This window comes from Bubalus kerabau, chromosome 1 (assembly GCF_029407905.1).
Source record: "Bubalus kerabau isolate K-KA32 ecotype Philippines breed swamp buffalo chromosome 1, PCC_UOA_SB_1v2, whole genome shotgun sequence".
NCBI classification, from domain to species: domain Eukaryota; kingdom Metazoa; phylum Chordata; class Mammalia; order Artiodactyla; family Bovidae; genus Bubalus; species Bubalus kerabau.
Genome location: NC_073624.1, coordinates 74,371,882 through 74,397,413, shown reverse-complemented (window position 1 = coordinate 74,397,413; position 25,532 = coordinate 74,371,882). Strand labels below are relative to the sequence as shown.

Genomic DNA, 25,532 nt, shown 5'->3' with positions numbered 1-25,532 from the left:
GGAGGACGTTTGGGCACTCTCTACTCCTGTGACTTCTGCACCGTAAGAGTTCCATAGTCATACATCGGGGATGCATGGCATACAACCTCCATATGAGCTTCTGAATCATAAGTTCAAGACTCAGAGCTTGTCAGCAAATAGAACACTCTTGGTCACATTTATTTAACCCAGTGTTTCCCAAACTCATTTGTCCTTGAAACTCTATTTTTTGGGACACGTACTAATTTCTTATAGAACCAAAGCTAGAGAAATACTGCCTAAACAATTTAAGCAAAGTATCTTCTTTTGTATAAGTAATTAAGTCATTAGTCACTGCTATGAACTCTAGCCATATTTATGCCCAGAGACAAAGAGCCGTATGCAGTAGAGGAAAGGGCACAATATTTGAAGTCAGAAAAAGCTTGGTTTTTGCTTATGTCAAAGGATGAAGTTCAACTTCTTAAATCATGATACAAGGATAATTATATTACCACTCACCAAGATTTCTAAGAGAACTGAAGAAAGGGTCTTGTGGAAAAGTAAAGCTTTGGGCAAATTTTTTAAAAAATAGCCTACTGTTTGACACCTAGAATATATTACTTGAATTATTTACTATTTATATATGATTTTCTATTGTAAGTTGGACTAGGGTTATTGCAGAAACAAATGATCTTCAAATCTCATTGCTATTATATAATTAAGAATCTTATCTTTCTCCCCAGCACTGTTCATTTCAGGTGTTTCTGTTCAGGTAGTTCTCTTGGGTGGTTTGCCTCTAAGCAGAAACTCGGGGACCCAGGTCCTTTCCATCTTGTGGCTCCATCATATTGTAGTGGAAGCCTGGTTTATCCAGCCTTCAAGGTCACCCTGGCACCATCCAGCCAGCAGACAACAAGGGAAGTAGGATTTCATGAAGAAATACACAAAATTATTTAAGGCCTGCAAGTATGTATACCACTTCTCTTCTCATTCTATTGGTCAGAACTAGTCATGTCACCCCCTCCTCAATGCAGTGGGCTTTGGGAACATTATATTTCTGTGCTTTGGGAGGAAATGAGGTACCTGCATAAATATATAACATTGTCTCCAGACATAGGCCTGATTCCCAACTGGTCTGTAATCCCCTCCTTTCCTCACACTTGGACCCCAGCTCCCAATAAATGTTAGTGCTAATAACGAAGCAATTTAAACGTTTGTTTTTCTCCCTGAATTATTTACAGTGACCTCAATTAGTTGGCAGTTGGGACAAAGAGCTTCCAAATCACTGTGCACAATTACAGGGAAGATACTCTGGTGAAAATGCAGTCTGATGAGGGAGAGAGAACCCACATAAATATATCCAAGCACCAACCACAGACTCTGCCAAATACTTAAAACCAAATGCAGCTGTGCAGAGGACACATAAATCTGTGGAGAGTGAGAAGGGCAGTCAAGGAAGGGGATGAGCTGGATGTCTGAATGAATTAGAACCAGGAAGAGATCATTGGAGAGGGCTAAAATGTATACAGTATTTTTCAATAGCACATAATTTTTCTAATTTAAAAGGTACAAAATTTAGAAAACACCAAAAAGTACAAAACGTTAAAAAAAATCCCCCATAATCCCAATACCCACCCACACTTCATATACATTATCTCTGTGGAGATGATTATAGCTTACTTTTCCATAGTCTTCCAATCTTTTTTCTAAGTATACATTCCCCTCCAATACCATATTCCACAGGTTTTAAGGTTAATTGTTTTTTAAAACTCACCATTACAACCTGAACAGATCCCGGTATTCAGAACATGACTTCTGACTATTTGTATATTCAGCTGGTGCTAGTGTTAAGCCACTTTAGTCGTGTCTGACTCTTTGCGACACTATAGACTGTAGCCAGCTAGGGTCCTCTGTCCATGGGATTCTCCAGGCAAGAATACTGGAGTGGGTTGCCATGCCTTCCTCCAGAGGATCTTCCTGACCCAGGGATCGACCCCGCATCTTACATCCCCTTGGCAGGTGGGTTCTTCACCTCTAGCACCACATATTCAACTACGGTTGGGCAAAAATTGTTTTTAATTTTTTACTCTTGTAAAAATGCTGAGCCGAATGTCTCTTTGTATCCATCTCCAATTATTTTGCCCTCCAAAAGAACTGTCATAAATGGGAGCTAGCATTCATTGAATTTTATGATGTTTACACAGAATTAGGTTCTTTATAGGTAATATCTCATTCAACTCTCAGAACAACTGTTATGCCAGTACCAGAAGTATCCTATGCATTTTACAGGTGAGAAAACAGTGAATCAGAAAGGCTCAATCACCTGCTCTGGGCGTCACAGGTGGCTCAGCAGTAAAGAGTCTGCCTGCCAACGCAGGTTGAGAAGATCCCCTGGAGGAGGAAATGGCAACTGACTCCAGTATTCTTGCCTAGGAAATCCCACGGACAGAGGAGCCTGGCAGGCTACAGTCCATGGGGTTGCAAAGAGTCACACAACTTGGCTACTAAACCACCACCACCACCATCACTTGCCCACACGGCACAGCGTGTGCACGGCAGAACTGGGATTTGGACCTGCACTGGCTGATTCTGAGCCCGAACTCCATCCACTATGAGCATACTCTGCCCCAGAAGTCCACTTAAAATCTCACTAGTAGATTAACCTCCATGGAAATTTGACAGCGTAATGAATATGGCTTGAGAAGAGGAGTGTATAATCAGGAGGAATGGTTTATATGATGGCTTAGAGAAGAGAGAGTGGGTAAAGTTTTATGAGGGATAATAACTTTTGCCAGGTTGAAGTAAAAAAAAAAAAATGTGAGCTAGGATGTCTAGGGAGGTAAATTCATTCAAAGGAAGGTCTCCAATCCAAAGTTCAGAAGTGTTGAAAAATTATTTAAAGAGCCAATGGGAGTGTCTGTCTGGTACATACAAAGGGGAGTGATGTCAAAGCAATACTTGATAAAGATGTCCTTGGTTTTATTCTTTGATTTAGGAAACTGACTTTTGACTTGTGGAATGAGATAAAACCCAAGATTCAGAAGTCCTTTTGGAGACCTTTTGTCATAATTTTTTTTTTCAAGTCTGACATGTTCTCTGTGGGAATGCAACTTTCTTCACAGTAGCTATAGAATTTTAACAGAGCCTAAAAGCCTGATCTTGGATGCCTCTTCCATCTCCAGCCTTTACACACAGCCACTTTTCTGAGTCATTCCAAAATTTAGATGGAATTAGGGCAGGAGCGAATGCCACAAAGAGATGAGAACGTTGATCATAGGGGCAGAGGACAGCATGGTGGTCATGAGTGTAAGCTCCATATTCTGACTACCTGTATTCAAACACCAGCCGCCAACTTACTAACCATTTGACTGCAGGCTATTTACTTATCTTCTCTGTTTCTGTTTCTTTAACTGTAAAATGGGGTGATAATAACACCTACTCTTTAGGGTCATTGTGAAGATTACATGAGTAAAAACAAATCATAAATGTTAGCTATGATTAGCTCCACAAGGTAAAGGCTATAATAATTTCTACAGTTGGTTCTCAGTCCCCAGTTCTTGAAACACTCAGATCCTCAGTAGATGTGGACAGATTCAAACTGGGAAGCCAGTTCTTCCTAAGTCAGATAATTCTTGCCCCTGAAGAATGAACATCTGTTTGCCAAATATCCTCAGCACCGGGGGTGTACAGCCACAAGCAGACTACCCCTAACATGGTCCTTTTCCCTTCTGAACTTTCTGGACAGTCGCACAGAGGCCCAGGGCCAGCACTACCATTTTAAGAACAACACAGAAAGCCCTCAGACCAATATTTCCTTCCCTCCCCTCTCTTGTGTGTACCTTACTTCCCAACAGGACATCTCTCATCTCTCCTTGTTCACTGCTTAGATATGTACCCTCTGTGTACATCATTTTAACCTCTCTTCTCCTTTCCTTCTTTCTCATTTCTTGTCCTGTTACCTTTGTGATGGTGGAAGTTGAATGGGGGCCAGAGACCTTTCTGTTCCCCTCTCCGTTTCCCCCCGCAAAAGTTTACTTTCATTTTTATCTTGTATCTCTATTTTTAAACTTTTATTTACTTTTTTGGCCACATCCTGCAGCACGTAAAACCTTAGTTATCCTGACCAGGGATTGAACCTATGCCTCCTGCATTGGAAGGTGGAGTCTTAACCACTGGACCACCAAGAAAGTCCCTTCCCCTTTTGTCATACATGATCGGATGGCATTAGGCAACTAGAGGTCTAGCATCATCTGTCTTTAGAGTTTTCAAAGTATCCCAAAGGCTTCTACAGGAATGTCTCAAAAGTCTCCATCTATTATCTCAAAAATCTAGAACTGAAGCAAATCTTCCTAGATGTCAGCATTTAAACTAAGGTGTAAATCAATCAATTACTTTTGTGCTGATTAATTGAGAATATTCAATTTTAAATGATCATTTAAAAATCTCCAACAGTCTGCTACACTATGAGTTAAAAAACATTCAGAGGGTAGTCTGGGAACTAACTCCTATGGGTGACATTGTTTCTATGGGAAAATGCACTCTGAATTCCAGACAACCCATTTACCCACTAAGTTTTGGGATATGACCCTTGAGTAAGTTGGAGACTGACTAAAAATACCAAATATTTTTATGTATTTTTTATCAATGCATTAAAAACACATTCTTTGGCTTTATCTTAATAGATTGAAGTGTATTCTAGACTCTTCCACAAGAGTTGCTTTCTTGACCTCTAAAGCACAATGAAGAGGGCTCGTGGATTTTCTGCAAAGAGCCTGGCTATTTTAATTAGCCTAATGTCTGTAAGATCAATTATTTTGAGACAGTAGACAAACAAAATCATTCATATTGTTGGCAGATTTGCACAAATGATTTCACAAGGGTAAATCACTTTCAGGTTACAAAGGACAGATTCACTCAGTCTACGTGAGAACGTTTGGAAAATATTTTTCAATTCCTTTTTTTCAAAAGCACATGCTATGTGTGGAATTAACTGGAATCTGTTTATTTCTTTAGGACTCACACAATCATGATGGTTCCTACTCTCAGGGTAATGTGACATTTCTATGCTATCAAGTTTCCTGTCTTTTTGAGCATTTTCTAAAGGAGACAACATTTTTCCTTTGCCTTTGGAAGTTGGGTCCCCTGTGAGGTTTTGCATGGTAGAATGAGTTGAGGAAATACATGTATGGTGGATGGTCTGTTTCCAACTCATTTTAACTGAAACAAAAACCACAGCCCATGGAGCAGAAAGGGCCCAGAACTATCAGAAGACCTGAGATTTGGGCCTGACTCCTGAGTTGAGCGGCTCTGAGCTAGTCCCTCACCTCAGAACCTCATTGCTTGACCTTCACGGTGAGGGGTTTACATCTAGGACTTGAGGCTCCTCTCTCGCCCTGCGTTCTGTTTCCATGGTGGTTAATGATGTAAGGATGCAGGGCACAAATTCTTCCAGAAGCTTGTCTCTCCACTCACTTCACTTCAGTGGGGAAGCAGAGAGGATACACTGATAGTACAATAACTTTTTTCAGTTTACATTAACTGTATTTATTTATTTTTTTAATTTATATATTTGACTGTGCTGGGTCTGAGTTTTGACACTAGGATTGAACTGGGGACCCCTGCTTTGGGATCTCAGAGTCTTAGCCACCGGACCACCAGGGAAGTCCCCATTTACAGTGACTTTAAAAGATATTTTAACAAATAGCAAGTTAAATGTCTGTGAATAACAATCAATCATCTCCAAAATTTTACTTCTTTCTTTCTTTTCTGCCCTGCCCCCTCCCCCCTTCCCTTCCTCCCACTCCCTCCCTCCCCCCTCCTCTTTCTTTTTCTTCCTCTCTCCCGCTCCCTTTCTTTCTTTCTCTTTGCCTTTAAGAGGCAGACACAACAGCCTTGGCTTGGAAACATAGCTCTGCAGGTCAGGATCTAACAAAGGGAAATCCCCATGTGCTGGAACCTTGCAACTCCAGAAACGGGCCGTTTATGAAAGTGAAGTACCGCTGGGGTGAGCCAAGAAGCCACTTACGATTCCAGCCAATTGTCCCAAGTCCAGACCATTCAGAGGGAAGGGCTGTGCGGATCTCCTGCCAGCAGCTGTCCAAGTCCAGGAGGAGCGGCCTCTGCTTGGGAAAGCCACTGCGCCAGCGGAGGCGATTGCTGGGCTGGGCACACTTTCTCTTCTATGTGGGCAAGGCTGCCTTTTCCTTAACTTGAAATATTCTTTCCCTGGATTCTGAAGGTCGGACTATTTGAAGATGGCTTTCATATATTTAGTTTAATGCTTGCTAACTTTTGACACTCATGATGAATGGGAAGGAGGGAGGGTGGAGGATTGGGCGGGGTGGAAATGGGGGGTGGGGCGTGGGGAGGAATAGAAGATAAGGGCAGGCTGATGTGGGAAGGAAAAGGGTGGAGATAAAGGAATGGATAAATAAAAAACCTAATGAAAGAACAAGCAAAGAGCAGCAGGCAAATATGCAAACAAAAGGAGACATTTTTTGAGTGCCTATGATCTGGCAGGTGTTGAGTTGGGTACCAGGGTGCTAGCGATGAACAATGTAGCCAGGTCTCCTCCACCCATCCCCCGCCCCAACCACCACCACCATTAAAGGCAATTTATAGTCCTAAGAGGGAAGATATTAAACAAATAATTAATACTTTAATAGTTACAGTTGTAAAGAAGATATAAAGACCTCTCTGTAATCCAGGCGGTTAAGAGGGGTGGTGTTGAACAAATTTGGATATTTTCATACCATCTTCCACAAATAGAAATCTAGAAGTAAATTATATTACAAGATGGCATATGTTTTTTTCTGAACGAAACTCAACCACATGTCTTGCCCTGGCCTACTCTACACCCCTGGATATTATGGGGTTCTTACTCCAATCTGCCAGCTCCTTCCTTCCGCTCCCAGGCTTACTGTGGGGCGCCACCTAGAGTTTGAATGAGGTATTCCTATAGCTATAGAGTACTTATTCAGTCGCTAAGTCATGTCGGACTCTGGGATGCCATGATCTATAGCTAGCCAGGCTTCTCTGTACTCCACTATCTCCTGGAGTTTGCTTAAACTGATGTCCATTGAGTCGGTGATATTATCTAACCATATCATCCTCTGCCACCCCTTTCTTCTTTTGCCTTCAATCTTTCCCAGTATCAGAGTACGGTGATGTTTAAAATCCTAGGCTACTTGCTATTTTTTTGAAAACTTAGAATGAATAAATAATCAATTAAAAAATTAAAGAATGAGCAAAGCAGCAGGAAAATACCCAAACAAGACAAAAACTTTCATTCACTGTCTTTGGCATCCAGACTGAATTAAAAGGACTTCCAAGTTTTCTAGGAAGAATGGCTTTCTCTAGGCGCTTTCCAAGATTTGTTTTGCAAAGCTGCCAGGGGGAATTATAGACAATGAATTGTAAGTAACAAGTCTCATGGTGACATCCAAAGTGTTTTAAATCCAAACCTCAGAGTTAAAAGGCTCCAAGAAGATGCCTACAGTTTAATCTACTTTGTTCTTATTAATAACTACCTGATAATGTACCGAACAGTCTGTATTATCGAAATACCTGTGGCATTAAGGCAGAACCAACTGTTGAGATTTATGGGGTGGGTTAATATTATAGCCATTAAGGAAAAGAAAAAACTGCTTGAGGTTTGTCATTTTAAAATCACCTTAAAGCAAGATATCCAGTTCTGTTACCTCATTCCAGTTAGCCTGATAGGAACAACCAAACATATATCAAAAATGTTATCTCATATATAAAGATAAAGATGTAACTTATCTTTCTCCCTTGAACTAGGCATATACTTTCTCTCTTAAAAACTTGACCCAAATGAAAAACAAAAGACAAAGCAAATCCAGATAAGGAAAATTCTCATTCATTCACTTATTTTATTTAAACATTTATTGAGTACCTATAGTGGTGATATAGAGATGGAGGAAGATTCTGTCCCAGGGTACTTATGATCCACAGTAAGTCCCCTACATACGAACTAGTTCTGTTCCAAGAGCTCGTTCGTAAGTCCAATTTGTTCATAAACCCAACAAAGTTAGCCTAGGTACCCAACTAACACAATTGCCTATAGGGTACTGTACTGTAATAGAGTTATAATATTTTTCACACAAATACTATGAAACAAACAAACACAAAAGATAAAGAAAATGTTTTTAATCTTACAGTACAGTACCTTGAGGAGTAGAGTAGAGCAGTACAATAGCTGACATCTAGGGGTACGTTTGCATCTTTGAAAGTTCACAACTTAAAGGTAACTTCAGGGTACTGCAGTTGGAGTAGGTTGACAGCAGATGCCAAGAAGGTAGCTATGACAAGAGTGAGCTATATCCGAATAGAAATAAGGAGAAGCGCAGGTTATTGAGTGCGCTAAGGGGCTCCTACCAGTTTGGAGAGTGCTATGTCTTTAAATACCAACTTCTTGGAAGGCTAGATTAAACACAAACTTGTTTATGAATTCAGAAAGGTGAAAGTGTCATATTTACTGAAAACATTTCCATATGAAGAGCTTCCCTGATAGCTCAGTTAGTAAAGAATCCACCTGCAATGCAAGAGACCCTATTTTGATTCCTGGGTCAGGAAGATCTGCTGCAGAAGGGATAAGCTACCCACTCCAGTTTTCTTGGGCTTCCCTTGTGGCTTAGCTGGTAAAGAATCCACCTGCAATGCAAGAGACCTGGGTTTGATCCCTGGGTCGGGAAGATCCCCTGGAGAAGGGAAAGGTTACCCACTCCAGTATTCTGGCCTGGAGAAGTCCATGGGGTCACAAAGAGTTGGACACTACTAAGCGACTTTCACTTTTCCATATGAGAGTTATTGGGTCAAAAGAGAAAAACATAATGAAAATGAATATTAATAAAACACTAAAGGACCATTTTGAAATTCATTTTGACCTTGTCCACTCCTAATAGACCTATCACTTTCCAAAATGTCTAGTACATAATAGGCATTCAATAAACTTTGTTGAAAGCTGGATCAATGTTTAACAGAATCCCTGTTATACAGAGGCAAAAAAACATTGGTAAGTGTATATTTCAGTCACCCACAGTTTAAGGCAAACTGGTTTATTGGCATGCTTTCTTAAAAGCCTTCATTGGCTTTCTGTTTTCTGCTTCACTCAATTTCAATGTGTCTACCTATTTTTTTTCTACTTCACATAATTTTAGTGCTTCTACCTATTTTAATTTGCCTATCTCAACCTAATTCCTCCCGATTCTACAAATTTATTTCCTCCTCCTGCTCTTTAACATGAACTGCCCTTGCCAGTCAGGTTGGTTTGTTTATAGTTCCAGCACCACCAACTGCATTCCCACAAGCAAAACTTCTCACTATTTTTCAAGAACAATTTTGAAATCACCGCACTTTCCCTGACCAATCCAGTTCCTCTCTCTCTCTCTCCCTCCCTCCCTCTTTCAACTTCAAGCTCATATAAACTCTACAGTCTTTATCACACCAATGACTCTTATATAACCTCCGGACATCTTTCACTTTTATGGATGTTAGTCTTACCTTCTCAACTAGACTCTAGATTAATGGTTACATTTCATGCCTCATTATTTATCTATATAAAAGACCCGCTTGCTGGGACAGAGATTCTGAATAATTCAGGGGTGGAAGATAACAATGTAAGGAAAACTGGGTCCAAATCATGGAAAACCTTGAAAGCCATGTTAAAAGATTGACTTTAGCCTTTAGGCAGCAGTCAGAGCATGTTCCACCGTGTCCATCAGAGGAAAGGCAAGCATCCTTTTCTCCAAGATCACCGTTACTAGCCAAGTGCTTACCAATCATTCATTACAAAGAAAAGCCCTGCAGAAGGAAAAACTTAAGGGATGCTGTCTCTGATTCTTAACATCTTGATTTTCATTTTCCACAGTTCTCTAAAAGCTATTATGTGTGTTAGGTGAGAAGTTAATTAAATATCCTGCACTTGATTCTGCCTCTCTTTTTTATTGGAATAGATTGAATCTGGTGGTCTCCTTGAGATTTCTAAGCAGCTGTGTTCCACTCAGTTGAAATAGGTGATGATATTACTCTTGACTAAATTGGAAAAGCAGTCCTCCAGTAGCATTTGAAAGAAACTCACAAAAGAATAAAAAAATCAAGTATTACACTTGTAGAATCTTTTGTTTAATGAGCTCTTCTCCTGACAGGCAAAAATTTTAAGAAGTTAGATAAAATTAAATTTAACTCTGAAAATAAATGATCTTTATAAAACTCCCCTTCTATATGAAACAATGCTATAAACCAAGAGTTGTGCCTTTGGACTCAGAGAACTTAAATGAGCAAAAACTAAAGGAATGTATTTAGTCATAATTTAGCTTTTTTTTAGTCAAACATTTAGGCTGAAAGAACAATGTCTCATTTTTCTGCTGAAATGTAGTATTTCTTTGCCTGGACTAGCTTAATAACTATGTCAGGAGGGAGTCAATCTACACTATTCATAGATTTTGTAATTACAGATTTTCCAATTTGCTACAATTTATTTGTAACCCTAAAATCAATATTCAGAGCATTCGGCAGTCATTCACCATCGTAGACAGAGTGGCAAAAAGTTTGATTTGTTCAATACACATATTCCCAGCTGAGGTTAAACAGGACTATACCCTGCACCTTCTGTTTTGGCTCCATACTGTGGGAGTCGGTGGTATAATCACTGCCACGTGTTTGCGTGATTGTGCCTTTTGTTGGAAATTTTGCTTTTTAAAATGCTCCTCCCCCAAATGTAATGCTTTCTATTGTTCCTAAGTGCTGGAAAGCCATGAAGTGTCTTATGGGGAAAACATGTATGTTAGATCAGTTTCACTCAGGAATAAGTCATAGTGCCTTTGGCCAGGAGTTCAATGTTAATGGATCGGTTCAGTTCAGTTGCTCAGTCGTGTCTGACTCTTTGCGACCCCATGAATCGCAGCGCACCAGGCCTCCCTGTCCATCACCAACTCCCGGAGTTCACTCAGACTCACGTCCATCGAGTCAGTGATGCCATCCAGCCATCTCATCCTCTGTCGTCCCCTTCTCCTCCTGCCCCCAATCCCTCCCAGCATCAGAGTCTTTTCCAATGAGTCAACTCTTCGCATGAGGTGGCCAAAGTACTGGATCGGTAGCATATACTAAATAAGGTATCTTTTTTTTTTTTTTTTTTTATTGTATTGGCTTTGCCATACATCATCATGAATCCACCACGGGTGTACACGTGTTCCCCATCCTGAACCCCCCTCCCTCCTCCCTCCCCATCCCATCCCTCTGGGTCATCCCAGTGCACCAGCCCCAAGCATCCTGTATCATGCATTGAACCTGGACTGGTGATCTGTTTCACATATGATAATATACATGTTTCAATGCCATTCTCCCAAATCATCCCACCCTCTCCCTCTCCCACAGAGTCCAAAAGACTCTTCTATACATCTGTGTCTCTTTTGCTGTCCCGCATACATGGTTATCGTTACCCTCTTTCTAAGTTCAGAATTTAGAATTTAAATGAGTTATCTTTAAACAGAAGCACATAGAAACAAGATTATGTATAGATCATTTGACAAAAATGGTGTGATCAGAGACTCACACAAACCTGACCCTTAATTTCCTCTGGAAGCAGTGATTCAGGATTTGCTAATTTGGTGTTTGTGGTGACTTTATAGCATACGTGTACGTAGTGTGTGTTAAGTTGCTCAGTGGTGTCCAACTCTTTGCAAGGCTATGGACTGTAGCCTGCCAGGTTCCTCTGTCCATAGAATTTTTCAGGCAAGAATATTGGAGGGAGTTGCCATGCCATCCTCCAAGGGATCTTCCTGACCTAGGGATCAGACTCACGTCACTTTATGTCTCCCACACAGGCAGGTGGGTTCTTTATTACTAGCGCCACCTGGGGAGCCCTTATAGCATGTAACTGTAGTGAATAATTGTAGGCCTAACTGCACATGGATTAAGAAGCTCCATAAATCTTGAATCCCCACAATCAGATCTAAGCTCTTGACAAACTGTTAGTCCACACAAAAGATAATGTAGCATCTGCTTTGATGTCAGATGGATTTAGGGTTGAGACTCTGTCTACCTGTTAACTGAATGACTTGATGCCAATCACTTTGCCTTTTTAAGGCTACATTTCAAGATTGTTAAGAGAATCCGGTGGCATGGTGTACACAGAGCCCAGCGCAGTTAGCACAGGGTAAGCCCCTCATATATTGTTACTATCAATTGTTCCAGTTTTTCTCTCAGTAATTCAATCACCATTTTAATGGCTCATGAAATGATAAGGATAAAAATAACTTTCTGTGTACAATATTCTTCACTCTGCAGAGAAGCTCATAAAATTCTACTTACATAGTCTTGCGTGTCAAGAGCCAGATAAGTGCATTAGTCTCTCGGTCGTGCCCGACTCTGTGACCCCACGGACTGTAGCTCACCAGGGTCCTCTGTCCATGGGATTCTCCAGGCAAGAATACTGGAGCAGATTGCCATTGCCTTCTCCAGGGGATCTTCCTGACCCAGGGATCGTACCTGGGTCTCCAGCATTGCAGGCAGATTCTTTACCATTTGATCTACAGGGAAGTCCCTAGATAACTCATGAGAACCTACTATATGCTCTGTGGTGATCTAAGGGAAGGAAATCCAAAAAATAGGATATATGTGTATGTATAGCATATTCACTTTGCTCTACAGCAAAAACTAACACAACATTATGAAGCAAGTACACTCTAATAAAAATAAAGAAGATTAATAGGGAATAAAAGTACATTGCTTAGAAATAATAGAGCTAAAGTGAACAGAAGTCTCTACAACAAAAAATATATAGATTTTTTTGCGGTGGGGGGAGAAAGGCTTAAAATAGATCGGAAAACATTTTCACATTAATTGTTCTTTTCATATACTTCAAATTTGTACTTAATGCCTTTTTCCTCCTGGACATCAGAAGGAACACCTGGATATTCTGGGAGAAGTTTATACTTTTCCGAATCAATTTCTGGAAAAAATGTATCACTTTCAAATTCTTGCATGATCCTTGTCACAAATAGTCTAAGATGGCCTGGCTTGTTTATGGATTCCTTGCAGACAGAACTGCCTCCCACTATCCAAACCATGTCTACTTTATTATAGGAGACTGGAAAACTAACTTCCAAATGATCTGTTTTGACCTATTCCCAGGCAATCTCCTGTCCAAAATGTGGCCTTCTAGTTACCATGCGCCAGGCACTGTCCTCAGCCCTACATACATTCAGCTCACTTAAGCATGTTGCTTTTTGTTGCTAAGTTGTGTCTGACTCTTTTGTGACCTTATGCACTGTAGCCTGCCAGGCTCTTCTGACAAACAACAGCAAAGCTGTCCCACAGTTAACATCCAGTCTGCAAGCTGAGAATCCTGAAAATTGTTCAATCTGTCCTTCAGTTCAAATGTAAACATTCTGTCTCGAATCCATCCAGGGTTCACAGCATTGGAGACTTAGGATGATTCAGCTTGCCCCTTTGCTTTCTTAAGTGGAGAACACTGGCCTCCAGGGAAACACCACCTGGCTGTGCCTTTGAGTATTAGAAAGGGCTCCTGAGACCAGGTCACTCAGATGGTTGCTCGTATGACCATGGATAGTCATACCCAGATAGCTCCAAATTCACTCCTGGGTGGAGAGGTAGAAAATGGACCTCAGGTTTTGCTGAGGAACAGGAGGAGGGGCACAAATCCTTTCTGACACCTTTTTCACTGAGAAAATTAGCTTACAGTTAGCATTTCTCCTTTACCTCCTCATTCTAAAAGGATAACTTTTGGAAACGTAACTCAGCCTTGAGTTATATTTCCAAAGTGCCTCCTCTCTCATCTTATCTTCAGAGGGGAGTTGCCAGGAAAGGCAAGGAAAACCTATTCCGCCTTACTTGCTTTTCAGAAAGTCGCCATGTCTTCATTTTTTAAAAATCTTGCTTTCTTCTAGCTCCCCTGGTACAATGAAGTCTCGCCTCTTATTTGAAGGGAAAAAAAGAGAAATTGAGCAGATCCTGAAAATAAGGAGAAATCGCACTTACAGTCCCAGAATCTCTACTGGTTGGACACTGCTGGGGATGTTAATTATGAGGGCTTATTTTCTAAAAACATCAGAGCACATCTAGAAATTAAATAAGAATAATAGGAGCTTTTAAACCAGTTGACATTTTCCAAAGAATTCTTCAAGACAATAAGATGCTGTCCACGAGGCACACATAAACTTTGATTCTTCTCTACCTAAACAAGACTTTTTAAATGGTATCAAAATTCACCTCAAATAGTTTGGTTTTCATTAACTGCTCTCCCTTGAGGGGCTTCACATGTAGAACTGAGATCTGCCTTCTTTGTTTCATTTGATTTGTTCGTGTCCAAACTGAATGAATGAGTAGCTATTTCCAAGTGGTCTTTTTGACCCTGCGTAATTCGGACAGCACGATTTACTCTGAGCCCTAAGGACGGAGGCTCTTTGCTGTGGGAGGTGAGGATTGGATGAACACATCTCTCCTGAGAAATACTCTGATTAGGTGACTCTCATCAAAGAGCCAAGGTCAAAATCAAGTTTGGATTAGCCTCCCCATATGACAAAAGGGAAGCATTCATTCGGAGACAATCTTCTTTGTTAGCAAGATGGTTGTTAGACGGTGCAAAGGAAGAGAAAGGAAGTGACTTCAACCTTCTCCTTATCTGTGAAACGCAGTGATTACTCCCTGTGGTTTGGTACAGCCAGCCTGTCAGGAATCATGGAGCTGGGCCAGTTGGAGGCAAGTGTGGGGAAAGAGCCAAGTCTGGTCTTTGCAACCCCCTTCCCTCCCCTCCTCTTCCTAGCTGTCTCTCCATCCTCCTTCCCCTTCAGGTACCCTGGAACCTCTCGCAAATTGCCAAATTCTCTGGGTCCCCCAACTCACTTTGAGTAATCTAACTTGAGTGTTATGAGTTGAATATTGTTGTTTAGTTGCTAAGTCGTGTCCAATTCTTCGCGATCCCATGAACTGTAGCCCACCAGGCTCCTCTGTCCATGGGATTTCCCAGGCAAGAATACTGGAGTGGGTTGCCATTTGCTTCTCCAGGGGATCTTCCTGACCCAGGCGTCAAACCACGTCTCCTGCATTGGTAGGTGGATTCTTTACTACTGAACCACCAGGGAAGCCCTATAAGTTGAATTCATATGATTAAATCTTAACACCTAGTACCTCAGACCTTATTTTGGAGATAGGGTCTTTAGGGTGAGCCCAAATCCAGTATGACTAGTGTCCTTATGAAAAGGGGACATTTGAAGACAGATCTGTACAGAGTGAGAACATCATGTAAATAAGAAGACAGTTGTCAACAAGCCAAGCAGATCTCTGCTTCACAGCGCTCAGAAGGAATCAACCCTGCCGACACCTTGATTCAGACTTAAGCCTCTCGAACTGTAAAACAGTAAATCTCTGTTGTTTAAGCCACTCAATTTGTGGTACTTTATTATGGCAGCCTTCACAATCTAAGATATTGGGTCACACCGTTCCTCTTGCTGTATGTTTGGTTCCCAAAGTGTGAGCCTCCAACCTGAATGAGCCTTGCAATTCTTGCTAGAGACTGTAAGATTTATATAGTCTTTTTTTTTTTTCTTAATTTAAAGCCAAGTAAAGACACTGTGTGAATAACACATGTAGATTGCCCAGTGACTGTCCTTTGCATTCCTTTTTGGATTTAACTCTCATCACTTTCTCTTTCTCCTCACTCTATTCTAGCTGCACTGATCTACTCATTTCCTGCAGGGAAACCTGTTCTCTCACCTCAGAACCTTTGCACATGCTGTTCTCTTTTCCTTAAAATATCTCACATTTGCAAAAATCTGGACACAGGCCACTAATACATTAGTCTTGGCTGAGTTGCCACATCTTTGGGGAAGTCTTCCAAAATTGGGTTGGATGCCTTCCTATGTGACCCCCATAGCACCTGTGCTCATGGCTCTTCTATCAGTAAACCGGGTCTTTGGTCATCACCTCTTGACTTGGTCACCTAGCCCACGAGACTATGGGAGAGGCTGCTTCATGCTCAGTTTTATATTCACAGCAGCAAACACGGCAGGTATCACAAAACTCATTTTTACATACTATCATAATATGTCAAAATGTTTTGTGAATTTTCTTAATCAGTAGATGAGAAGATTCTACATTGGGAGACTTCACTTTTTTCTACCTTGCAAAGTGGTCCTTATCTTCAAAAGTTTGGAAACTTTTGCTCTAATCCAGAGATCCCACAACAGTGGCCCCAGGGCCTAATCCAGCCAGCAGATGGGATGGTTTGGCCAGCCCTGTGTTCCAAATGTGGACACCCTTCCTTGGGGCTGGGCCCTCTGCAGTCACCCCAAGCAACCTGTTTCCACTGTCTGGCATTCACCACTTTCCTCATTACAGTCACTCCCCTACGCAAGGACCTTCAAGTGGCGAGTTTTCAAAGATGGAATATGCTTTCCATCAACATCAGGCGTGAGTGACATTACAGCTTCCCTCCATCTCCTGTTGCTGATGATCCTTCAGCTCTATCATCTCCCACCTCCTCTCCGTCCTGTAGTCAGTAACTCTTCTTGCCTGGTCACTCAGCACCAGTCCCTGCATGCCAGCTGTAGTACTGTCTTACTGTACTTTTCAAGGTGCTGTAAGATTAAAAATGCTTTCTTTATTTTTTGTGTTTGTTTTGCATGTATTATTTGTGTGAAAAGTGTTATAAACTTATTACAGTGCAGTACTGTGCAGCCGATTGTGTTAGTTGGTTACCTAGGCTAACTTTATTGGACTTAGAACAAATTGGACTTAATGAAAGCGCTATCAGAACAGAACTCCTTCATATGTAGGGGACTTAAACTGTACTGTTGAGCTTCCCAGGTGGCTCAATGGTAAAGAATCCACTCGCCAGTGCAGGAGACGCAAGAGATGCCAGTTTGATCCATGGGTTGGGAAGATCCCCTGGAGGAGGAAATGACAACCCACTCCAGTATTCTTGCCAGGAAAATCCCAAGGACAGAGGAGCCTGGCGGACTATAGTCCATGGGGTCACAAAGAGTTGGACACAACTGAGCTCACACACACACCGGACTATTACTTCTCTTCCTCCTGAGGCACTGGTTCCTAGAAAACAGTCCCCCCAGATTCTTCATCAAAATTTACTTTTCTGATATCCCTCTGCCTCCAACGTATTAATGTAAGTAAACGCAGAGATCTAATAGGTTGTCTTCCTCTGGGAAAACCTGTTTATCCAGAAATGGTGAAGGGGATTATTGGGGGCATACATGTGTACAGAGGTGTTTTTTTTGTTTTGTTTTGTTTTTTTCTTTTCTTTTCTGTAATCCTGCAAAGCAAAACACTCAAAGAAAGGTTGGCAACTTTTCCCCTGGAGTTTCACCTTGTCTTATAGAATGTACACAGGGCCTGGAAACAAATTAATTTTGATCAACTTTGGTCTTGCTTTCTAGACCCTGTCAAAGACACTAACAAGCAGAGAAACAGCCAGATCAGGGGAAAGTTTGGAGGTGGATGGGGTGGAAAGGGCCTTATAATCCTCAATCAGAATTGTGGCTCTCTAGGCAATGGAATATTAAATCCCTGAAATTGTAGTATAAAATGTTGTTTTATGAATTCTCTTATGTCTTTAAACAACTTCAGAAAGGGAGAAAAGGTAGTTTCATCTTAGAATATATCTTGATTGCTCTGGGCTCATGCTATGGTAAGTTTTAAATCAAGGAGAACTGCTTAGTGTATTTGTTTTGGAGTCTCAAAAAAAAAGCGGGGTGGGGGGCGGGGGGAGAAAGAAGTGTGCTGCGTAGCTCAGACTGACAATCAGAACATGATAATACAGAGCCCTTCCAAGTGGAGGTAAAATCCCCACAAAAAAGACTCTGTCTGCTTGTGGCCCAGTTCTTTCTGGAGTTCCCACCTCCACCCCACCCTAACTCCTTTTTATATAAACTTCTAGAGGGACATCTTTGGCATACTGGGAAAGCCCTGTCCATCTGCCAAATACAGCTTCTCTTCTGATCTTTTCTTATGATACTGTTTTCAAGGCTGACACATTTCTCTTCATAGTTACCCTTTCTTTCCTCCCCTTTTGCCAGTTTTTAGTCCAGTATGCCAATTGTCCTGCACTTCCATGACCTCAGACCTTAAATATTTTCACCAACAGTGGAGAATTCTGTAGAGCACTTTCTGAAAAACTCGGTCTCTAATCTCCTCCCTCCCCCCAGCCAGCTCACAGGGGCAGTGATTTCCTCAAAGAATTTCAACAAATTAGTTCTCCACGACTTCCCTTCCTAAAATGATGTTAGCTGTCTTTAATCAAGCTTGCTATTCCAACTGTTCTTGATTTGATACCTTCAAGTCGTTACAGAGTCCTTCTCTTGAACTGAAGTTAAACTGACTGGCTTATCTTCTGATTTCCAGCATAGCCACAAACACTGATAATATTTCAGAGAGGGGGTATTGGTAATGAAGAGGAAAAGGATTCATTGCATCTTTTAACTTATCCTACTCTTTTCATGGACACTTTTTTTTTTAATAAGTCCAAAAATAAGTTTTTAAAATCAGAATCCCAGAGACAGGCATCTCAAAATCAGTCCTGGTGCTTTAAAAATGTTAGTACTCCTTTTACATGTTTGAACAAATGTTTAAAGTAAGGCCACCTTCATTATCTGGTGCCAATGGCATGAATTTCCTACACTAATCATGGCTGGTATTTACTTGGTGTTTGTAGTGCCAAATCTCAACTTCTGAAGTCAAGAGGTTAAGTTATAAATACCCACTATTAGATAGCTGTAAAATATTTGCCTGAAGGCTTTGATAGTTTAAAGCTTTCCATTATACGTATATACAGATATGTATATTCTTGTAGCTATGTATATTTTACGATACATATGTATCTCCACAACACCTCATGTGTGGTCACGATATCCATCACATAAACTTCTGCATTTTCCAAACCCTGGGATACAGTTTCAAACCATATATAAACTGACTTTATACTGCCCATATGCACTGCATTGGGCCCTACCACACGGATGGCATCATTGTTTCCACACAGTCTGATTCACAGTCCAACCCAGGAGAGGGTCTCAAGGAAAAGACGTTTTAGGACCAGGTTTCCAACTTGAAACTCTCCATGGGAATTTCCAGAATAACTCTGATACATCAAGGAGGGAGAAAAAAGTGAAGAAGGACTGAAAACCAGAACCAAAACCAAACAAAAGGAGAAGCATTAAAAAGTTATGTGATGAAGTGGGATGCTATAAAGTTTTTATTATGACTTGTTTGGAAAGAGTTTGCTTAACAAATGCAGTCATCCTCTATTCAAATGCAAAGCAATAAAACATTTTATAGTCCACTATCACATGCCATAATGTGTAGGGAATCGTTAAGCCCAATCAGATCTTAGAAAAGAACGCTGTGTTTGCTCTTCTAGGAAAGCTTGCCTTTAAAAGAGAGAGGGTGGGGAAGTGAAGGAAGAAATAGTTACAGAGATGGAGAATTGTCTGGAAATTATATCAACTGAGGAATGGGTGCAGAAAGAGGAGCTATCTTTTTACCTGGAAGAGAGAACACTGGTGGGGGAAATGAGAGCTGTCTACACATATTGTAAGGGCAATTTTGTAGACATGTTATTAATTTTAGAGTTATGATGTTAAGTTATAAAGGACAGAACTAGATCCAGTTGATAAACATTGGGGTGAAGGGAGGGGGATAGATTTGACTCAATAAATAATCTTCTGACATGATAGCTTTTTACAAAGGGATGATCTGCCTTGGGAATTATTGAGTTCCCCGTGTGTAGAAGATTAAGCAGAGGCTCAGTTAGCATCCAATAGGGATGTTATACAGGTTCCTGCAGCAGATGGACTCTGGATGAGTTCACCTATATGGTACCTCCCCAGTCTAGATGTCTGTGATTCTAAGATATGCATAGAATTCCAAATTGGTGTTTGGAGCTATTTCGTGTGCTTGCGTGCTCCTCCATAGATCTGAGTATGCATCGAAATAGGATTTTCATGAGAAAAATTTTTTTAGTATAAATTTATTCTCATTGGTTAGTGTTGCCTATGAAAAAAAGGGGTTTCTTTTTTAAAGTGAGAAATGTCCTCAATAAAGTCTTTTCTGATCTCAGATATGGAACGTGGAGTTTTTCTATTGTTCATTCATAACCCTTTTGTCAAATGTTTTCACACTGGGAAGCATGATATGTTGAAAGGCTGTGGGGAAATTCCAAAAGGTTTAAAGAAATCAGAGCTGTCAAGTTCTGAACAGAAATTTGATGTAAAGTATATTAGTTGATTCTTTTCCTTCCACATTATCACCCTTATTCCTGTTTTGTTTTTTTTTTTTTTCCAAATCACACATCTGCCAAAAACCCCCTTTCCTTTTGACTCACCCGCCTTCATTTTCACCTCCTGTGTCCTCTTACATTCAGTTCTTGCCTCTCATAGCATATTTTCTTTCTGAGGTAAAACAAAGGAAACCTATTCCTTTAGCTCTCTCCTTAATAGGAGAGACCAAATGGGCTCTCAGAAGGGGTAGGGAATGAGAAAGTTGGAGAATTGCTGAGCTAGTCTCATTGTCTCACTCCTTGTTTATGCTCAAACTTGCCAAAAATTGCCCAGAAACAGACTTCCTGCTCCATCATTTAAAATGACTCTCTCTCTCTCTTCTACTTTCTTGCCAAACTTACTTCATGATACAAGAGACTGAGATGGAAGAGGGCAAGGTAATAAGCTCAGGATGAATTTTATCCTTATTAAGTACCTTTCATTCCTCAGAATCCCCGAAGGCCTGACAATCTATATTTCATGCCCTTCAACCTCACCGCAGAAAGTTGGAGTCTGCTGCGAAGGGCATGCACAATAAAAGCCGGGGTAAACCCTCTTCAAGCCCGATCATCACTTCCATCATGCATTAGCATTTCTGTGACACCCTGTATTGGCCAATGTTATATTACTCAGTCTAGACAGGAGGGAAAGGGGTCTTCCTGTAAATGGTATTTCCACACATTTTCCTTCTCTTTACTTGCCTTCCTTCTCAGGTTCCCTCTTTGGGTGCTATATTTTCCCTCTCACAGAGAAGTCTTCTTTTTAAATCCTTCAGAATTCATCTCAGGAAGTTTATGAGGGAAGCATTTACCTCACAAAGCAGGAGGTACAGAGTGAACATTTTCTTTTTAAGTTTTTCATTAAATAGAAACGTGTTATGAAATAAAATATTAAATGTGAATAGCACGTGACCCTACCTTAAAGGAAAAGATAGCTCATTCACCAAGCAGAGGAAAGACGGTCTTAACCACACCAGTCTACCATTAGTTGTGAAAACATTAAAATAGCTGATCCATGAAGTGTGTGCTTAGTAGGTATCACCTGTTTTACATTTACTATCTCATTTATTTCCCACAACAACCTTATGAGGTGACACTGTATTATTTTCATCATGAAAGAGAAAAATGAAGCTTGGAGAAATTAATCAAGACGTGTGCAAGTCACGCCAATTTTTTAAGGAATGTGGATCCATGGATTTCTGACTTCAAAATCTTTCCCCCGAACCACCATTTTCCATCCTGCCTCAGGCATTACTTCCAGGAGGAACAGGAAGATAGAGGCCATTTTCATTTTGAGTGGATCTTCCTGGCTGCCTCCATCTTGACTTAGGGTCGATGCAGTCTTTCTTTTATTGTGACTTTGGGGTGAACCCTGAGCACTGGGAATTCTCCATTAGTGGGGAACTCCTGGTGGGTGGAATCTTCATTCAGATTTTCTTCCATTTTCTCTGTTCTTTACCGTGCGTTCCTCTCTCAAGGGTCTATGCTTGAACTTAGGGGGTGGGATGGGGGGGACAGAGTGCAGTGCAAGCCTTTGCTTCTCACTGAAAGGGCAGCTGTCCACTGAGTTCACACAGTAACTTGAGTAGGTGTGTTACTTAATACGCCACGAGAAAATGCCCACCCCGAGAGTCTAAAATTGTGGATTTAATAGGCCTCCTGCTGCTGCTCGGCTGCCTTCCAAAGGCCCGCTGAATTGCTTCCTCTGCAAGCAAGACCTTCTGCCAGAGACGCTGGGGGAACCGCGGTTGTTGATCTGTGGCAAGAGGTGACAGGTGGTCGCTCTGCAATTGTGGGATGTTAAAACTGATATTAAAATTTTTTTCCAAAGGTTGCATGGAGACTGGGTAAAGAAAGAAAGGCTGTTTGATACTGCGCCCCCTTGTTTCTCTGCCTCTGGAGAAGGTGTGCTGGCTCCCAACCAGCTTTCCACACTCAGAGACTTAAATCCTCTAAAGACTCCTTCTGGGAAGGCCTTGGCACCAGGACTCGGTGGGTACGCCCGAGCTGGGCCTTCACAGAGGTTCGTTTCACCAAGACCCCTCACCCAACCATACTTCCTCAGTCGCCTCGAGGATGGGGCTCCGGGCGGTTAGAGCATAACTACTACTTTCATAGAAGCTGTTGTCCGCCCCCCGCCCCCACATTTTTTCCTTAAGAATAGTGAGCAACTACTACAGATGGTCTAAGACAGCAGTCCCCAACCTTTTTGGCACCAGGGACAAGTTTTGTGGAAGACAGTTTTTCCATGGGGAAAGGTTTCAGGAGGATTCAAGTGCATTAGATTTATTGTATTTATGCATTATATTTATTATTGCAAAATAAAAATAAAGTTAGAATAGAAACAAATATTTCTATGTTGTAACAGTCTCAGGATATTCCAACCTTGACTGTAGGGTTAGGGTTCATGCTCCTATGAGAATCTAATGCCACCACTGATCTGACAGGAGGCAAAGCTCAGGCAGTAATACTAGTGATGGGGAGAAGCTGTAAATACAGATGAAGCTTCACTAGTTCACCAGCTGGCCACTTACCTCCTGCTGTGTGGCCCAGCTCCTAACAGGCCATGAACTGGTAACAGTCTGTGACCCTGGGAGTTAGGGATCCCCAGTCTAAGACATGACAATTCCAGAGGTGATAGGCCTTCTTCTCTTGACCTATGGAATAGCCAACTTCATGGAAGGACTAGGAGCTTTTTACAGCTCACCAAAGGGGTTTGTCACCCTCTTAGAACAGTGGAAGGCAGGAAGTTCCTCAGCCCCATCAGAAGTGCTCAGTTCATGAGCTTGAGGAAACCCAAATGGCCTTTGGATAAAAATCACCTTCTCCTGGAGACAGTAGATGGGTCATTTCTGAAATATTGTTTTTTGGGGGAAAAAAAAAAGCAAGAGATGTTTTAATTGTTCAGATGAAATGTATCACATGCTTTGTATCAGTGGTTCTCCTTTATTTGGGTTTCTATTGTTTAAACCATCATGGAAACATATACTGTATTGCTTTCTCCTTTTCTTTTTTGAAACTCTGAATATAGCTTTATTTAATGTTCAAAGAATTTTTTTCTTTGACAGGGAGGCCTGGTGTGCTGCAGTCCATGGGGTCGCAAAGAGTTGGACATGGCTTATTGAGTGAACAACAACAACAGTGTCCAAAGAAACAACTTCAGGTTCCTGAATTAAATATATCATTTTCAATCATTTTTAAGGCAGTAAGAATTTAAATACATAGCACAAACATTTATGTATAACTGTGCATGCTAAGTTGCTTGCTGCTGCTGCTGCTGCTACTAAGTCTCTTCAGTCGTGTCCGACTCTGTGCGACCCTATAGACGGCAGCCCACGAGTCTCCCCCGTCCCTGGGATTCTCCAGGCAAGAACACTTGAGTGGGTCGCCATTTCCTTCTCCAATGCATGAAAGTGAAAAGTGAAAGTGAAGTTGCTCAGTCGTGTCCAACTCTTAGCGACCCCATGGACTGCAGCCTACCAGGCTCCTCCATCCGTGGGATTTTCCAGGCAAGAGTACTGGAGTGGGGTGCCATTGCCTTCTCCCAGTGGATTGTAGCCCCCTAGGCTCCTCTGTCCATGGGGACTCTCCAGGCAAGGATACTGGAGTGGGCAGCCATGTCCTCCTCCAGGGGATCTTTCTAACTCAGGGATGGAACCTATGTCTCTTATGTCTTCTGCATTAGGAGGTGGGTTCTTTACCTGCCTTGGAAGCCCAATTTATAAGTGTAATTATTATCATTTCTAAATCATTAGAGGTGTTGTTCAGTCACTAAGTTTTGACTAACTCTTTGCAACCCCATGGACTGCAGCACACCAGGCTTCCCTGTCCTTCACTGTCTCCTGGAGTTTATAAATTCTAACAAGCAGTTAAATCTATAAGATTCTAAAGTTTGAAGTGGTCTTCATGTGTGATGAATACTTTCTTTCTTTCTTTTTTTTTACTGAAACAACAAATTTTAGAGTTGAAATTCTAAGGCATTTATCTATGTATGTACTCTCAAAGATCAGAAGTCAGACCCCTTACTCAAGTGTATTCCTGACTCACTGTTGTTATGTTTCAGGATGTTCCTGAGAGATTGCAACTGTTTCTGAGACCAAGAACTCATTTCAGCGACTCTTTCTCTCTAAGAGTTTCTTAGGGAAGGAAGCCAGGCTCAACCCTCTGAATTTGGAGTTGGCAGCTGTTAGCACTGCTCTGTCACAGTGGACATTTGTCATTCTTTCTGGTTGCCCAGCAAGTATTTAAACTCCTCACCCGTCCTGGCAAACGTCCCCACCTTAAGATTCTTGGTGGGAGGCCATGTTATGAAGCAGCAAAGAAACTGAGAATGCTGTCTATTCATTGTTCCCCAAATTTCTCTACAGTGAGGGCCCAAACATGTGACCCGGGCTTCTGCAATCAGACACATCCATCACAGATTGAGAATCTAGAATTCATGATGCAAGGAGTTTGGATGGTGAGGAAGACTCTGGCAGTGGCCGTAGCTGCAGGGTGACCAAGGCGCTGGGCCAGCAGGCGGTGGGAATGCCAGAGGCAGCGTCCAGTTCCCAGAGGTGGCAGCCTAAGGCGTGCCAGCTGCAGAGTCTGGGGTCACACATCACTGCACCGTCCTGCCTGGAGCAGTCCCACAGTTTGATTCTGGGCACTGTTTCTGGCTGTGGAGTTGAGAATCATGTACTCTAAGTTACCTGGCAAAGCCAGGAGCCAGTCTAAAGCCTTTTAATAAATTCTTCTCCTAGAATGACTTTCTGTTGGCTGCTTACAACTAAAACTCCTATCTTAAAACAATAGAAATAAATTTTGACTAGATAAAAGTTTTGATTTCTTAAAATAACAGAAAGATCATCTTAAAGTATAAAGCTGTACATTGGTATAATTCAGAGCCCACCGAACTCTATAAGGTGTGCCTTATGAATATATTTACACATATTTACCTATTCATGCAAAGATATCTATACAGAGACATAAGCATATGTGTGTATGTGTATGCATGTGTGTGTGCATGTGTATGTATGTGTGTGTATCCAAGTCACACAATTCAGTATGTCACATCTAGATGTGGAAGCCAATGGCATGCAATGCCAAACTTTAAATTCCCTTCTGCAGTCTAAGACCACCCTCCTGCTCCCTAGTTGATCGCTTTCTGTTCAGTCCCTCTCTTTATTGAAAGAATATATTTTATTTTTGTCAAGCAGAACAGCGTTCTCCTCCTTTTCCAACCAATTTCAGCTGCATTAATCACTGACACAAAATGAACTAAGAC

The 25,532-nt window shown here is 41.4% G+C and overlaps 1 protein-coding gene and 1 long non-coding RNA gene across 2 annotated transcripts; one reads left to right on the top strand and one right to left on the bottom strand.

Moving 5' to 3' along the window:
- Window positions 1-12,815: 12,815 nt before the first annotated feature.
- Window positions 12,816-20,847, bottom strand: LOC129649030 (dihydrofolate reductase-like). Its single transcript, XM_055576012.1, has 2 exons — window positions 20,765-20,847; window positions 12,816-13,074 (listed from the first exon to the last, which is right to left on the bottom strand). The coding sequence occupies exons 1-2, from the start codon at window positions 20,845-20,847 to the stop codon at window positions 12,816-12,818; spliced, it is 342 nt and encodes a 113-aa protein (XP_055431987.1).
- Window positions 20,848-21,370: 523 nt separating this feature from the next.
- LOC129641648 (uncharacterized) lies at window positions 21,371-25,268 on the top strand. The gene is made up of 3 exons (XR_008709377.1): window positions 21,371-21,676; window positions 22,098-22,258; window positions 24,330-25,268. It is a non-coding gene; the product is annotated as an uncharacterized LOC129641648 (long non-coding RNA).
- Window positions 25,269-25,532: the final 264 nt, after the last annotated feature.